A 17,739-nucleotide genomic window follows, 5' to 3' on the forward strand; every position below is an offset into this window, starting at 1 on the left:
TTTGGTGTGCATATTAACAGCTTTATTTAATGTGTTAAATTTTGTCAAAATTCTCCGAAAGTGTTTATTAGAATTGTAAGTTTAGAGTCTAATTTAATCTTATAAAATTAGTTTTTAAGGTAAGATTTACATCACTTTTATAATCTATTTTTGTTATATCACTATACGACGTGAGATGTCCAACAATGTTTGGGCTCATTAAACTCAAAAAGAAAAAAAATATACACTAATAATATAAAATAATTTTATATTGTCATTCAATCATAAATCATTATGATAAATTTATTGACTTTTACAAAATTATGTTAAAAGTCATATAAATCATGATGTGTGATTAAATAATGATGTAAAATTGTTTTACACGGTCATTACATCATCATTAAACTTTACTAAAAAATGTTACAAGTTGAATTTAAGTTCAATATGTAACAATAAACAATTATTTTTTAAATTAATTTATTAACTTCCTCTTTGAATATACGACAGTGTCATTTTTGGATCACGATGATATTGATGCAAAGTACCCATCTACTTTGTTAATAACTAATCTTTGCTAGGGAACCTGACGGATCATATTCAGTGAGTTTTTCTCTTCTGATCATATTTTTTTTATCCACATGACTTAATTCAAAGTTTTGTTTAAAGAAATCATATCTAGTTTCACTTAAACTCCAAGTTTTATTGGTATAACTTTGCCATTTACCATGATCATTTAAATGTTATGGAGTACAAATACTTCTATAAAAGGTTATCAAATACAAAGTATTTATAATAACTTACTTATCTTACTCAACTAATTCAATAGACTCTTTCACATACTTAAACATTACATATTACTTTTGATTATAATCACATTGAAATTTGTTGATTTGCACCATCTTTATTCAATATATATTCCAAATCTCCTGTTAATTTCTATACTTCTTAATTCACAAGTAAATGCTTAACCAGACATCAATCTAGGTAGAGAATTTTCGTGGGCATCAAGTTGTCCTCTCTAACACTTGGATATTGTTAATTAACGAAAGAGAATTTACTAGAAGTTTCGCTGTTCCTAGATAATTAAGATTACCATCAAATAAGTATTACCTTATTTGTTAAGTAATTCCTAAAATAAAATAAAATTACTCAAGTCATGTAAATGAGACCTAAAGTAAAAATTTTGAAAAATGTGTGGATCAACAATGATTAACACAAGTGATAATGATTTATGTTCCTTAACCAAGTGATTCAAGATTCAAACTCTGATTGACTCTTGTGTATAAAATAAATCTTATTGAAAATGAAATACCCATTTTATGTGTACTCGAAATTCCTGACGAAGATTAGTCATCACTTTCGAAAGAAACTACTTCACAATGTTAAAAATCATACTAAATAATCTCTCAAACATTAAAAAATATTTAAATTAATGTCTGAATTTTACTAAAATACGTGAACTTAAGAATTAAGGTAATGAATATTCAATACTTTTAAAAATTATTTAAATAATTTTATTTGTTTAGGACCCCTTAAGAGAGGGTAATAATAGTTGGGGTTGAAGTTGATGGTTTATTTGATTAATATATTACATGCCAATTGGCATTGCCATAGGAGCCAATAGCCAAGTCTCATTTCTATGGTGCTTTGGCCATAGCCATGCACAGTTTCTGATTTTGGTGGAGTGAGCACTTTTCAGTTTTCACTGCCAATGTGAGAGGGTTTTTCAGATTACAAAGGACTTGTCCAAGAGAGACAGCTCAGTGTTCAAGGGTCATGCAAAATGGTCAGGCAAATAGACACTGAGACAGAAGTGAGAGACCTATGTGAAGGTGTTTGAGTCATTACATGAAAAAAAAAAAGGGGGGGCTAAACGATCACACAAAACCTGCAAAAACATAACAAAATCTTTGTCCTGTTTATTTTTTGGGGTCGATGTAAAAGTCAGTTAACAACCAAGCTGCTACTTCCAGTTAATTTTCAGACTCTCAGTCAAGGTAAAGAATAAGTGCTTTTGATGATTTTCAGTCAATAGTACTCACTACAAGTAAAAGGTTAAAAATGGTAAACTTTCTGCCGTGTTAAAATGTTTAGCTGAAATTGGTTTCAAAGAGAGGGTTCTTATTGTTAGCTTCATTGTTTCTGATTATTTAACTAACTTTTTTTTTCTTAACAAATGTTGGTGGTAATAGTTAAATACTAAATTTGAGGTAAATAAAGGTGAAGGTCTAGATGCTTTTGTGCAAACTTTATCTTTACGTGTTGAATGAAAAGAAAAGCAATGCTGTTAACAGCATTAAATATTGGATTACAATATTGTAAAGCAATATGGAACTAGGAGATTCTTTTGGTGTTTTTTGGTTTCTTTGTTGCTTTAGTAAGAGCTGGCTCACTCCTTTTCCTTTTCTTCCACATCTTCACACTCCTTTTTTCATGTTTTCTTGGCCTCCATGTGGTGTGGGTCTTGGGCTAAGAAACGCTTCCCAACATTAGTTGCATCGCATTACGTTGCTGACAAGTTGTCTCCCTTGGACTTGGACTTGGACTTGTTCTGTTCATTAAGTGCTCATTTTTTCTTTGAGGGTGCCTTGAGTTTCTTTCCATTGCCACTGTTTTCATCATTCTTACACATTTCTTAACATTTTTGTTGGTTTGTGTCGGTGTTGCACAACACAACTTCTTCTGGGGTTGGGAAGTTGGTGTAGAAGTTTTTGGTTTTTGTGCTATTGGGTTTTGAGAAGTTTGAGTTTTGGTTGCTGTAGTGCATTAAAGTTGGTTAAGTTAATTGTAGTAGGAATAGTTTAATAATGGCAGGAGGAGGAGCTGCACCACAACCAAAGCAAGACGAGCATCAACCACATCCAGTGAAAGATCAATTACCAAATGTTTCTTTCTGCATTACAAGTCCTCCTCCTTGGCGTAAGTTTACTACTTCATCAGAACCATTTTTATGCTTTTTGCTCTCTTTTTTGGCACATTGCCCCTCTAGAGTGTAGTGTGGTAAAAATTTCTGGTTTACATTATATGTATGTTTTTTATGAGTGTACACATTCATATTCAACATGGTAATGGAGTTTTAGAATTTTTTGTGCTAATAAAGCGGAGGCGATCCTACTTGGTTTCCAACATTACCTGGTGATGCTTGGCACAACTGTCCTAATTCCCAGCTCTCTTGTTCCTCAGATGGGAGGAGGAAATGTAAGGATCTCTTTGTCATTCAAATACCAAATTCTCATCGAAATTTACTAAGTTTTGAATATTGTATATTGTATTCAGAACAAATGGTATGTGAATTGTTGTAAACTTTCTTATACCTGTCTTCGATTCATAGCGACCAAAAAAAACAAATGGAGATACTTTCTCATCTTCTTCTCCCTCTCAATTTCACATTCTGCTTTGTACCTTGTACAACCATCCACCAGTTGTATGAGCGATCTTATTTAGTTACATTTAGGAAAGAAAAATAATTTTTGAAAATTAGAATGGTTTTTAATCTTGTTATGTGGTTCATAAATCTAATAGAGGTTGAAATTTTGCTTGCATAGGAAGAGAAAGCAAAAGTGATTCAGACTCTACTGTTTGTGGCTGGCATAAACACATTTTTCCAAACATTCTTCGGGACTCGTTTGCCTGCAGTTATTGGGGGATCCTACACCTTTGTGCCAACAACCATTTCAATCATTTTGGCTGGTCGCTACAGTGATGTTGTGAATCCTCAGGAGGTAATGGTTCATCACAAACCTGGTTGATCTTCAATCTTTTTTTTTTTTTCTGTTTTTGTTATTTCATCACCCTTGTTTACTTGGTTGGTGACAAATGTGCAGAAATTTGAGAGGATAATGCGCGGAACACAGGGTGCCCTTATTGTTGCCTCAACCCTCCAAATTGTTCTTGGCTTCAGTGGCCTTTGGCGCAATGTAGTGAGGTTCTTGAACCCGCCCTATCTAACTAGTTAAACTTTTTGCTACTTCTCACATTTTTCTTTTCAGTTAGATTGTGCATACAATTCTTTTACTTTGAGATGCTTAAGATGGTTTTGATTTAATTGTTTGGGATATATCTATTTCTTATATACTATTCTCCATTTCTACTTTGCTAACTCTCAATTGGAGATAATAATTCTGATGCCAATTAGTAGCAACCTTTTTTTCTTTTTACTTTATTGGAAAGTATCATAGCTTACTTCATTTGCAGTTATACTAATTCATACAATTTTATCCATTCTGAAAGTTATTAATATGTTTTAGCCTCTTAAAATCATATTCATGAATAATTTTCTGTAATTTTTTTTCAGGTTCTTAAGTCCTCTATCTGCTGTTCCCTTGGTTGCTCTGTCCGGCTTTGGGCTTTATGAACTTGGTTTTCCTGTGGTATATATATTTGCAACATGGACAAGTTCTTGATTCCTTTATATATTTTATGATTATAATGTGTGATTCCTCCTCTGTTGATTGCGACTTTTGAATTCCAGCTTGCAAAATGTGTGGAGATTGGACTGCCAGAAATCATCATCCTAGTAGTATTTTCACAGGTGATTAATAAAATTATAATTTTCTAACATTACTTTGTGTACCTAACACACACCTTGGATTAAATTGAGTTTAATCTTTTCTTTGTGTTCCTTTCTTCACTAATTTGACATTTTATTTTTGCAGTACATTCCTCATATGATGAAAGGAGAAAAGCCTATCTTTGATCGCTTTGCAGTTATATTCTCAGTAGCAATTGTGTGGATTTATGCTCATCTTCTTACAGTTGGTGGAGCTTACAGAAACTCAGCACCTAAAACTCAAATTACTTGCAGAACCGATCGTGCTGGAATTATAGGGGGTGCTCCTTGGTATTGATCTTGTGATTTTTCCAACAATAAAGTACATTGCTAACTACTTGCTTGGACTATCTTAAATGATGATGAATAATTAATAGTGTTTCCATTTGTCAAAATATACTATGCAGGATAAGAATCCCTTATCCTTTTCAATGGGGAGCTCCTACATTTGAAGCTGGAGAAGCTTTTGCTATGATGGCAGCTTCATTTGTTGCTCTAGTAGAGGTTAGTTTATTTTTATGCTGCCATATTAGCAATGCCCTTTCTCTTTTCTTTGTGTGGTTTTTTGCATACTAATTTAGTAGTTTTCTCTTACTTGTTCAACAGTCTACTGGTGCTTTCATTGCTGTGTCAAGGTACGCAAGTGCAACACCAATTCCACCTTCAGTTCTTAGCCGTGGTGTTGGTTGGCAGGTAAACAGATACTAAGAATTAGTACTTTTTTTTCCTACTCAATTTTTTTTGTCTTATCTTTATTTATTTATTGATCATGCATTGTTGGTTTTATCTCTGGTTTAGATTCTTTCATATTTTCTTTTTTCTAACTTTATATGTTAGTTAGTTATGGTTATTTCTGATGCATCAGGGAGTGGGAATTTTGTTGTCTGGAATCTTTGGCACAGGGAATGGATCATCAGTTTCTGTGTAAGATCCTAATTCAATAGTTCCATGTTATTTGACATATTATATTCCTAGTAGGAATATATATAGCATAACATCATTATTCATTTGCTTTTCCCCAGAGAGAATGCAGGACTCTTAGCCTTGACACGTGTGGGAAGTAGAAGAGTTGTTCAAATATCAGCTGGATTCATGATCTTTTTTTCAATTCTTGGTATGTATTTTCTGATGCTGGCTATTCTGATGGGATTAGTTTCCTTTTGAACTTAGACCTAATTAATTGCTTTTTGTGTAGGGAAATTTGGAGCTGTTTTTGCTTCAATTCCAGCTCCAATAGTTGCAGCTTTATATTGTCTTTTCTTTGCCTATGTAGGTATGTATATATTATCAACTTAAAGAATCTGACCTCTATTAATAAAAATTCATTTAGTTTGATTAACTCTTTTTTTGTTCCCACATCACAGGCTCAGCAGGTCTCAGTTTCCTTCAATTTTGCAATTTAAATAGCTTCAGAACTAAATTCATCTTAGGCTTCTCTATTTTCATGGGCTTCTCCATACCTCAATACTTCAATGAGTACACAGCATTTAAAGGCTACGGTCCTGTACACACACGAGCCAGATGGGTATCAGGCTTTACTCCTTCATTGTCTCTAATTTTGATGCAAATCATGCAATATCTAAGTGTAAATGCAATTTAGTTTTTTTTCCACCATGACATGCTGTAAAATATATATCATTTTTGTTAATAATTAATCTTCGTCAAAAAACCTAATTGATCAACTTTAGTAAAGTCTCATTTTCTAATCATGTTTTTTTTTTATTTTTATTTTACCATACTTGAATTTGAGAATTTACTTCAACGATTAGAGTTCACTCTGACACAAACCAATAAGTTAGTTCTCATATTTAAATTAAATGGTATTACAAGATATTGATTAAAATTAAGTTTCTATTATTGTTACAATTACACTCTTGGGGTGAATTAGTTGAATAGTTGTACAAAGTACATATGAATTGTTGTTATTTGTTAAATATAAAACTAATCGTGTGATTTTTCACTTTGATAGTTCAATGACATGATCAATGTGCCATTTCAATCCGAAGCATTTGTTGCCGGTATGTTGGCACTTCTCTTGGACGTTACATTGCGCAAGAAAGATAACCAAACTCGAAAAGACAGAGGCATGCATTGGTGGGACAGATTCCGTTCATTCAAGACAGATACAAGGAGTGAAGAGTTTTACTCTCTACCTTTTAATCTAAACAAGTTCTTTCCTTCTGTGTGATTGGAGTTGTAACACCTCCTGGATGATAAAACATGGGATTTGTATCTTAAAAAAAAAAAAACATTTTCTTTATTTTTACCACAAATTAACGTAGCAATATAAGTATCATAAATTATGAGGGAGCTGCTATTTCTGCCAATTCAGTTACTTTTTGTTTCTTCTCTATGATCTCTATTCAATGCTTATTCTTAATTAGGTGCACAAAACATGACAAAGCTAATACAGGTAGGCAAAGATAAAATATTTAGCATCTAAATTCATTAACGAATACCAAACTAATTATATATATATATATATATAAAGAGTCATAAGGGAGGGGGCCAATGTTCAATCTCCACGGAATATGGACAGTAAACTTATAAGAATACCTCATGGTTCAATTGAAGAGTTAAAGTTTCTAATTAGGATGGTTAAAAAAATATATGAACTAATAACTATTACATATATATATATATATATATATATATATATATATATATATATATATATATATATAATTATTTATAATTTAATATATTATATATCAAGTATATACATATATATAAATTAAAAATTATTTTAAAAAAATTATATGTAATTTTAACGGAAGAGTAATTTCGTCATTTGAAGTTTTGAACATTTTTTTCTTCTGAATTGAAGTTTTGAATACAATTTATAGTAGTATGTTAGCACGTACATAAGTTATATTTTAAATTTATGATAAATAATTTATGTTATGATATATTATTATTTTTAATTATTAATAATTTCTTTAAAAATTTGAAATTCAAGTTAGAAGTAAAGAGATTGAAAATTACAGACAAGAAATTATAGATTTTCATAACATATTTAAATTCTTAAGATAAAATATATATTTAAAATTAATTGATGTTATAGAATACAAGATAAAAGATTAAATCATTTATCTTTTTTGGTAATGGGATTAGATCGTGATAAAGATTCGATTCTATTCAATATTTTTGCTATATAACATACCATATATGATTAAACAGACCCTAATAAAAAGATTTAATTCTTGTATCAAAAAGAAATTTTTTATCTGACGAGGAGATTAAAAAAAATCTCTAGATGGTAATAGCAAGTTTTGGGCTTATTTAAGGGTGTTGCTAGGTGCACCTAGCATTATTGCTGGTGCACCCTACATGAATGGGCAAAAATGTTCCTGCCTTAAATTTTAAAAAAATAACGTGCACCCATCTGTTTATGTGTTCTTCGCCTTCTTCCCTGCCCCTCCCTGTTCTTGTGCCCCTTTTCTTCGTGGCTGCGTTCTTCTTCTTCTCCTCCTTTGGGTGGCATTGAGGACCTACATTTTGGTGCTGCTCCGCCGTCGAGGTAAGTTTCTTCTTTCTACCCGTTAATGGCGTTTGCTTTCCTGGTTTTCATTTGGTTACGAATGAAGGTTATAGGATTTAGTTTAGTGATACGGATGTAGTTCATATGTATTAGGAAGATTAGGAATAGGAATTAGGTTTCTTCATCCGTATTTGTTACTGATTTCGTAACGTTCATACGGATGAAGTTCATCCATATTATTCATACGGATGAAGTTCATCCGTAAGTGTAACTTCATCCGTAAGACTCATACGAATGAACTTCATCCGTATGAAGGTTTTAATTTATTTTTTTTGGAATTTTTTTTATTTGTTTTGAAAAATTGATTTGAATTTGTTTGTTTTGTATTAAAAATAGGTATGTTTTGTGTTTATTAAAAAAATATGTATGATTGCATGGTGGTATGAAATAAATTTTAAACTTTAATAGTAAATAATAGGTATGCTTTTTGTTTTTTATGTTTAATATATTTGAATGAAAATGGTGATATGTTATTTAATTATGTATTTTGTGTTTTTAATATGTACTCATATATGGTGGTATGTTATTGGTAGTTTTACAATTTGTAGATGTTTAGGGTTTAGGGGTAGTGGTTAGGGTTTAGTTTAGGGCTTAGGGTTTTACCTTAGGGTTTAGTTTAGGGCTTAGGGCGTAAGTGTTAGGGTTTAGGGTAGTTGGATTAAGGTTTATCTGCAAGGGTTTATCTACATAATAGGTATGTTTTTTGTTTTTTATGTTTAATATATTTGAATGAAAATAGTGACATGTAATTTAATTATGTATTTTGTGTTTTTAATATGTACTCATATATGGTGGTATGTTATTAGTAGTTTTACAATTTGTAGATGTTTAGGGTTTAGGGGTAGTCGTTAGGGTTTAGTGGTTAGGATTTAGTTTAGGGCTTAGGGCGTAAGTGTTAGGGTTTAGGGTGGTTGGATTAGGGTTTATTTGTTAGGATTGAGGATTTAGGGTTATGTAGGTTTATTGTTATTTGAATAGTAAATAGTGAATTTGACAAAAAAATACATGTGCGTCATGATTTGCATATCATGGTTAGAACCAGAGGTTTAGGCCATGCCCTAGGTAGGGTTATAGGCAGAGCCCTGGGAGAGAGGATCATGATGATTCAGATGATGTTCCCTAGCAGTGAAGGCCTATAGCATCCGCACCTAGGCAACGGGAAGTTGCCCCTGTTTCTGAGGATGCTGCTGATATTAGTGAGGACGTACCTGCACCTGGTGCAGAAGCTGTTGATGGTGTTGAGGGATTTGTTGTTGATGATGTTGAGGGATTCCCAGGTGGGTCGCATGACCCATTAGTGCTGACTGAGTATGGTGACCATGTTGCATTTAGCATATGGAATGGAGAGGTATTTTAAATTTTTAAGTAAAGTTTTTTGTTAAGTATTTGTTATTATTGAAATTTTGTGATAATTTAATTTACTATTTTATGTTATTTCAAATCATTTATACTTCAATTCAGGAACGCCCTGAATTGAAGTTATCCTCCCATGGAAGGAAAGTTGAGAAACTTGGGAGGCCTGCTCCAGAAATTGAAGGGCTAGTCACTGCCACAAGATTAACTCCTTTGTGTTGGAACAAGTGGCCTCGGAATAATTAAGAAGGAGGAGTTGAATTAATTATGACTGTGTCTTGACTAGTTAAATTTTATCCTTCTTAATGTTACTAGATTCAATTAGGTTTTACTACTAAGTTATGAGAAAGTAAAGAACATAAACAATAACTTAGACAAAAGTAAAGCAGAAATAAAAAGTGCACAACGGAAAAGTAAAGAGCGTAGGGAAGAAGAAAGCAAACACAAGTTTTATACTGGTTCGACAACGACCCGTGCCTACATCTAGTCCCCAAGCAATCCACGGTTCTTCAGATTTCCAATAACCTTGTAAAATCCTTTACAAGCAAAGAGCCACAAAGGATGTACCCTCCCTTGTTCTCTTTGAACAACTTAGTAGATGTACCCTCTACTTGAAGCGAACCAAAAAGGATGTACCCTCCCTTGTGTTCACTATTACAACCAAGAAGCTACCCGCTTCTTACATAGAATTCTCAGACGATTAGTTCTTTGAATTCAGTGTTTGGGCAAAGAATTCTCAGACGGTTAGTTCTTTGAATTCTTTGTTTGGGGAATCAAAAGAATTCCCAAACGGTTAATTCTTTGAATTCTTTTGGCAAGAGGGAGAAGGAAAGAAGGAAAAGAGAAAAACAGAAGGATAACACAGTTTTTGTTTTTGCAGAATTTTCCTTTCTTCAAGGAAAGATTGAACAAAAACTTTTTAGAATGAATTTGGCAAAGGTTTTGCAAGAGAAAAGCAATGGAAAGTTCTGTGTAATCAGATGTGTTTTTCTTTGTGTTATATTATATTTAAAATGTGTGCCAAGGTCTTATATTTATAGAACCTTGATACATTTTGAGAAAACCATGTTAAGAGTTATAACTCTTAACATTTTCTTCAAAAAAATTCACTGGTAATCGATTATCATAATGGTGTAATCGATTGCACAATGTATTTATGAAAAGTTGTGACTCTTCACAATTGGATTTGAATTCCAACGTTCAAATTCACTTGTAATCGATTACTAATATAGTGTAATCAATTACACTATTTGAAAATCATTTTGGAACGTTGCAAAGCATTAAAACCAGTTTGAAAACCATCCTGGTAACTGGTAATTGATTACTACCAAATGGTAATCGATTACCAAAGAGTAAAAACTCTGGTAACTTAGAAGATTTCAGAAAATCCTTTTTAAAACAAAAAGTGTGCTATTTGATGTTTTTTAAAAAAATACTTTTTACTACCTATTTTGACTTGGCTTGATGTTTCTTGATTTCTTCATTTGATTCTTGAATCTTTGAATGGAATCTTGAATGCTTGATTCTTTAATCTTGAAACAACTCTTTAAGCTTTGGCATCATCAAAACATCTTGGTGAATCATCATGGTAGCTTTGCTTCCACACTTTGATCACATGTTCAGTAGACACTGGCGCTCGGGGAGTTATATCCGCTTTTGTCGAGAGGTGGCACAAGGAAACTAGCAGTTTCCATCTTCCTATAGGAGAGCTGACCATCACATTGGATGATGTGGCGTCACTGCTTCATCTTCCGATCATAGGCGTCTTCAACAGCTTCGAGCCTCTGCATGTGGACGAAGCGGTGTTGATGTTGGTGGAGTTGCTAGAAGTCTCGGGTGAGGAAGCTAGAGCTGAGACAACACAATGTCATGGGGCATACATACGCCTATCGTGGCTACGGGATTTTTATCAGAGGAGATGTGAGGCCCCACATTGGACTGTTGCAGCCCGTGCGTATCTCCTACACTTACTAGGTTGCACTCTTTTTGCTAACAAGAGTGCAACACATGTTCATGTTGTATTTTTAGACGCTTTTCGAGACTTCAGTCAGAGTGGAAGTTATGCATAGGGAGTTGTCGCCCTAGTGCATATGTATGATCATTTGAATGATGCTTGTAAGAGCGACGACCAATAGCTTGTTGGTTACATCACTTTATTACAGGTAAATTTTATGTTTTTAATATGTTAAATTGGATTATGATTTAAATATGTTTTTAATATGTTTATTTGACATTTCTTTTATGTTGATGTAATGTGTGTAGTGTTGGATATATAAGCATTTTCCCAATATTCATGAGCGTGTGAATGATCCAGAGTATGATGAGATGTCACCACGTGCCTGTCGGTGGCTTACTACGAAGGCTTATTCGAAGGGATTCCCAGCATCGACGTACCGAACACGTATAAATGCACTGACGATCCCTGATGTATGCTGGATGCCTTATGGTGAGCACCGAGGAGTTAGGGCGTTTGACCTTATTTCATGCTTTCAGGGTGAGCTTAGATAGGGTCCCGTTGTGGTCACACATCGACCAGAGAGGGTGGTGCGACAATTTGGATACGTTCAGACCATTCCTCCACTACCTACAGGTGCCAGCTTGTCATTTGAAGATATTGACGACAGGTGGATGCATTACTCCGACCATCTAGCAGTTGGGGGACAGATTTGTCTTGTGCCTGGCCAGTATACACCAGATTACATGGACTGGTTCTTCAGGATTTCTCATCCATTCATCACACCCACACAAGCAGCTGATCCGCCCATACATCCACCTGTCCTGCAGTATGACACGTATGTGAAGCCAGATATCCCTGAGGTCCCAGTGGCACCAGAAACTGGACCTTCACATGCACCTTCTGATGTGGAGCAGCTTAAACATGCAGTGGTAAGATGACTTGCTTTAATGTTTTATTAAATGTTATTTATTTCAGTTACTGTAATTGTATATGGGTTTTTTTGAATGTGATAGGATGTGTGCCAAGTGATCGCAAAAAGGTTGGAGCGTCTGCTCAACCTAAGGATAGTCACTGCAGGCACAAAGATACATGAGGTCATGAAAAACTGCATCAAGATCACTAGGGGTGTCACTGTAGTCATAGATGATGTTTATAATTGTCTTGTATTTGACAACATTTTTGTTTTCCCTAACATTTTGTATTTGTTACATTATTTTTGTTATAAATTTTATTTTATGTTTATTCTATTTATGTGTGTCTTCTTTTTAAGTTTAAGCATGGTTAAATATTGGTTTTTTTTTATTATTGATCTAAAATTTATGTAACTTCTGTCTATAAGTATTTGTGTTGATTTTTTAGAAGAAGAAAAAGTATATTGGTGGAAAAATATCGAATTTGGCAATGTATGGCAATTTGTAAGCTTGTAGTATCATAAAGATTGATTGAAGTTCTTGCATTGATAGTATATAGAAGGGTGATTTTAGTGAGTGTTCAAACTCCCAAGATCGTTTGTTCTTATTGGTATAGAATTAGCACATGTTTGGTTTGGCATCCACTATTCATGTTTATGTCAAATTTAGATAAAAATTAACGTAAAAACAACTAATAGTTAGTAGGATTGTAAGTATTGATGTTATAATCTGTTAAAGTAGGTGCCACCAGTACCACCATGTGGCAGTAACAACTTTTTCAATAGGAAATGAAATCATTTTCATGCCTCTTAACTTGTTGAATCATTTTCTTTATATGATCAAGCGAGAGTTATAAGGTAGAAAACAATTAAAAGCTTTAAAAATAATAATCATACGGTTTCATTCACTAATGGACACGAATTCAAACATTACATTAACTTCAACATAGTGGAAATCCATAAAATTTGCATGAAAAACTACAATTAAGTAATACTGATTTTGCATTGAATCATGTTGCGACCAAGACATGTCGTCTTCTATTTCCATTACCTGTTTACTAAAAACAACTAAAATTTCTATTGGCCCAAATTGTTTCCAGTAGTTAGACTGTACTAAAACCTTTAGCACGTCATCGTTAGTTTTCAGCGAAGTTAGTTACCTGTATCTGTGAATGGCTGTCGATAGTAAATTTCACCCAAATATTGTTTGTCGGTTAGCTGAAAGGTATTGTGTATTCTGGTTTTTAGCGTTTCAAAATCACAAGAGTTAGGTACTCGAATGGGTACTAGAGTGAAAGTTTGAAAATAAACACCATTATCGTTGTGAATAATCGATCCATTTGGAAAAATAAAACCCAATGTGGAGTTCACAATCGTATGACTACTTGTTTCTCCCAAAAATGTCATACTTTGTTCTAAAAATTGGGTTGGGAGAGAATGTGTGATTTTTTAGAGTGTTGGCGTGTGTCATATATATAGATGATTTTCACTAACATTGCTTCAATTTTTTTTAAAAAAAATAGAGACATGTGCAGATGATTTATGTTTGTGTTGTCAACTATAACAATGTGGTGTCAACCTTTATCTTGTATCAGAATGTGTTGTCAAGTCTGACAATGTCGTGTCACGCTTTATCTTAATACGCATGCATTTCACAATGTGTTGTCAATTCTGACAACGTTGTATCATACATGCGTAATTTATTTTAGTTGCATCAATTAATTTATTTCTTAACGCAACAATTAAGTAATAATTGAGGATAAACATATCACAACAATTTATATCACATAATGATTAAAATTAAATAAACAAGTGTCACAGTCCATAAATAAATATACAAAAATTATAAACCCAAAAAAGTTGTTACATGTTTGACTTCAAAGTAAAAAAAAAATAATTATTAGTAATATTATTATTATTATTATTTGGAATAGAATGGTCACAGACACAACAAAAGGGTTTGTCTTCTACATTTGTAATAATATTTAAGCCAGTGGGAAAACACGCATGCACATAATTCATGTATGACATTACAACGACCACTGCTGCATGTTTAGTCTTCATTTAGGTCAACATAGTCTCTTTTCAACATCATGAAGCTTCTGTACAGATGTATTCTACTAATATATGGAGTTGACCACTGCTTTGCCTAAGGATGAGAATTCCTAGACCATAACAATGCTAGAGGCAGTAAAGGACAACAGTCTTTCAAATAAACTTGTTGTACATGCACAAACAATATTAAGTCAAATGAACACAAATGATTGTATAAATTTAAAAATAAGACTACCTATCTTCAATGTACCTAAACAAAATGATTGTCAACGACGTGACCGATACATATTATGCAATGCACAGAAGAATCTATTGGTGGTTGACTTCTAAGAGGAAAAAATGTCATGCTTTGTTGTCGAGACAACGATACAAGGATTACATTATACCTTGATGCAATGACTTATCTCATCTCTGTTATATCCATCTACTTATCCACAATAACCTAAATTAAACAAATATACACATCAAAGTTACTTCTTAAAAATCGAAACCTAAATAACATACATTTGATAACCCATCAACAAGTAGGGACCTCCTTAATTCCTCGAATTTGTCTGTGCCACCGAAGAGGTTGATATAGTCATCCGATCATTTGACAAGTTCTTTAAGCAAATGGTTGCTCACCAACGACCAAGAATCTTCACCCATACCTAATATAGCGGCAATCGACCGATATCCACAGTTACCGTCAGCTTTCACATCCACAATGTTGTTAATGATGCAACCATTTGCTTAAAGCAACCATTTGCTTTAAAGCATCCTTCTTGGATTCGGCTGGTCAGAAGATGATGCACTACGCTTCACTGAAGAGTTGCTATTTTGCACAGAATGAAAATCATCAACATACTCCCAGTAAGACAGATCACGCTTTGTTGATGTTTGGTTTTTGTTTATCGGTTTCTTCAATGCACCTTTAGTGTTGACCTTTGACGGAAGAGGACATATAGAGTTTTGATCAGGGTATGCAATTTCTCGAAGTTTACTCTTGAGAGTTACTTTACCACAAACATCAAGTTCCTCAAATCTTTTAGATATGGTTTCCATCTCTTCCTTTATGGTCACTTGGGGCTCAGATAACCCTTGGTCTGAAAAACTAAGTCTCCTCCAAAACATATGGATTGAATCTAGTGGGATGCTACCAAGAACATACTTAGATAGCTCACATGCACAAGGAAGACCATGTGTGGTTTTCATGACACAACCACAAGAAGAAGGATTCTTGTCAGCATAATGTACATGCTCAAACTCAGCAGCAATCTGATTTAAAGCGTACCTTGAAACCATTCAAAGAAGCCTCTTGTATAAGGTTTTTTTAAAAACATGTCCAACCACATGTGTACTTGTTTCAAAGGATGCTTTAATTTCAGTGTGTTGTAGTGTGATCGTGTTGTTCATGACATCCCAAACACTACACAGGTCTCCAAGGCTATTATGTAATACTCTTTTTAAAGCCCAATGAGCAGATTCAACCCTACATTTCAAATAAACAAAAAACAATAAACAATAAACATATACAATAATTAAATTCCAGGAATTCATTAACCTTACTAGAAAAAGTTGAACTTTTTAATACCTGTTTGTTGTTGTGTTGCCTAAGTGCATCACCTTATTCATCCAGACTATAACAAATTTTTCCTTGTAGGGGATTATCCATGTTTCATTAACATAGTTAACAAACATTGACCAAGGTGAACAAACAATTTCAAACTTAAGGCATTCATGGAACTGTTGTTCGGAAGGACAATCAAGCAGACCTCCCCAGGCATCCATGACATACTCTCAAGCATTTTTTTGACCAATTAGGGATTTACATTTGGCCTTGACATTCTTGTCAATGTGAAACCTGCACAACAAGTTTGTACACTCAGGGAACACAGTTTTCACTGCATTCATCAATGCTAGCTCTCTATCAATCACAATAACTACAGGAAGGCCATCACGTCTTAAAAATACACCTCGAAATCGTTCTAAAGCCCATACCACATTATTAACACATTCACCCTCTAGATATACAAACCCAGTAGAGAATATCATCCCCGTTGGTGTCACCCCAACAAAGTTAAGTAGTGAGAGTCTGTACCTATTTGTTTTGTAGGTACTATCTATCAAAAACACCAAATTACATGCATTGCATAACTTCACTGCATCAGGGTGACACCAAAATATATCACGTACCACGTCTTCATCCTTTAATCTATGCCAATGAATATATTGATCCCGTTCAAGAAGTTTCATTAGATGTTGCATTTCAGTATCACTTCCTCTAATGGAAGAACGATATGCACTTCTTGCATTGTATATTTGTTTGATTGTTGTAAAACTATTGACATTGTGCTCCTTCAACGTTAGCATAATGTTTCTTGGTTTCACCATTGACTTGGTCATATCAGCAATAATTGTTTTCTCATCCTTAGTCAATCGTCCAGCATATGAATGTTCAACTAATGACTTGGCCAATTCATGATTATGAATCCCACACATCAACTTCACCATCCAACCTTGCCCTCCAACCACTGGTTTCCCACAAAGCTTGAAGGGACACCCACATTTCCTACTCCCAATATCTCTTCTAACAAAATCTTTCTTCCTACACCTATACTGACCACTCATTTCACAACCAATTAACACAAATGAACTCCTTCCTCTACTACCAATCTGTGTGTCAGACCTCATAATGATTGGCAATAAATCCGTTTTCAGGAGCAACTGATCAAGCCCACTGCAAAACATCATCTTGGGTACCAAACACCTACAACGCAACCTAGACAATTTAAGTTTTCTACAACACATACATTTTATCAAATCACTCACAATAATGAACATTATTGCCTTAGAAGTATTAAACGCATCCGAACAATCAATATGTGATTAATTCACACCACATTCTTGTTCATTTTGATAATTCATATCAACTTCTTCAAACATTATATTGTCATACATCTATTGATCTTCATCCATCTTAACAACAAATAAAAAATTTAGACATCATACACAAGTCTACATAATCTTTTATTGCACACCATATTATCGAAACTAAAATTCATAGTCATATATATCAATAAACAAAAATCCTATATTAGTCCATTCCTATACTTTATATTTTAATTCCATTTTAGTCCTTGTCATCAAAATTTGATAAATATTATCAAAATAAATTAACTACATATATATTACCAAGTAATACAAATAAATTTATAATTTATAACTAATTTGAACCTAAATAATTAAATTATATACTTATACTATATATAATTTGTAATAACTAAATAATTCATAATTTACAAAAAAATTATACTATACGGACCAAATCACTAATTAACGTATTAATAATTAAAATAAATAAAATTTTAGCCAATTTAAAAATAAATAAATAAATAACCATACGGATGAAAATT

At 33.3% G+C, this 17,739-nt stretch overlaps 1 protein-coding gene across 1 annotated transcript; it reads left to right on the forward strand.

Moving 5' to 3' along the window:
- The first annotated feature begins 2,312 nt into the window (after positions 1 to 2,312).
- LOC100776272 (nucleobase-ascorbate transporter 6) lies at positions 2,313 to 6,859 on the forward strand. The gene is made up of 14 exons (XM_003531980.5): positions 2,313 to 2,898; positions 3,080 to 3,177; positions 3,525 to 3,701; positions 3,804 to 3,904; positions 4,274 to 4,349; positions 4,451 to 4,510; positions 4,635 to 4,819; positions 4,936 to 5,032; positions 5,135 to 5,221; positions 5,394 to 5,452; positions 5,551 to 5,642; positions 5,724 to 5,801; positions 5,893 to 6,053; positions 6,498 to 6,859. Exons 1-14 carry the CDS (start codon positions 2,787 to 2,789, stop codon positions 6,714 to 6,716), a joined length of 1,602 nt encoding a protein of 533 aa, XP_003532028.1. The 5' UTR covers positions 2,313 to 2,786; the 3' UTR covers positions 6,717 to 6,859.
- Positions 6,860 to 17,739: the final 10,880 nt, after the last annotated feature.

The sequence above is a fragment of the Glycine max genome, chromosome 8 (assembly GCF_000004515.6).
Source record: "Glycine max cultivar Williams 82 chromosome 8, Glycine_max_v4.0, whole genome shotgun sequence".
NCBI lineage: Eukaryota > Viridiplantae > Streptophyta > Magnoliopsida > Fabales > Fabaceae > Glycine > Glycine max.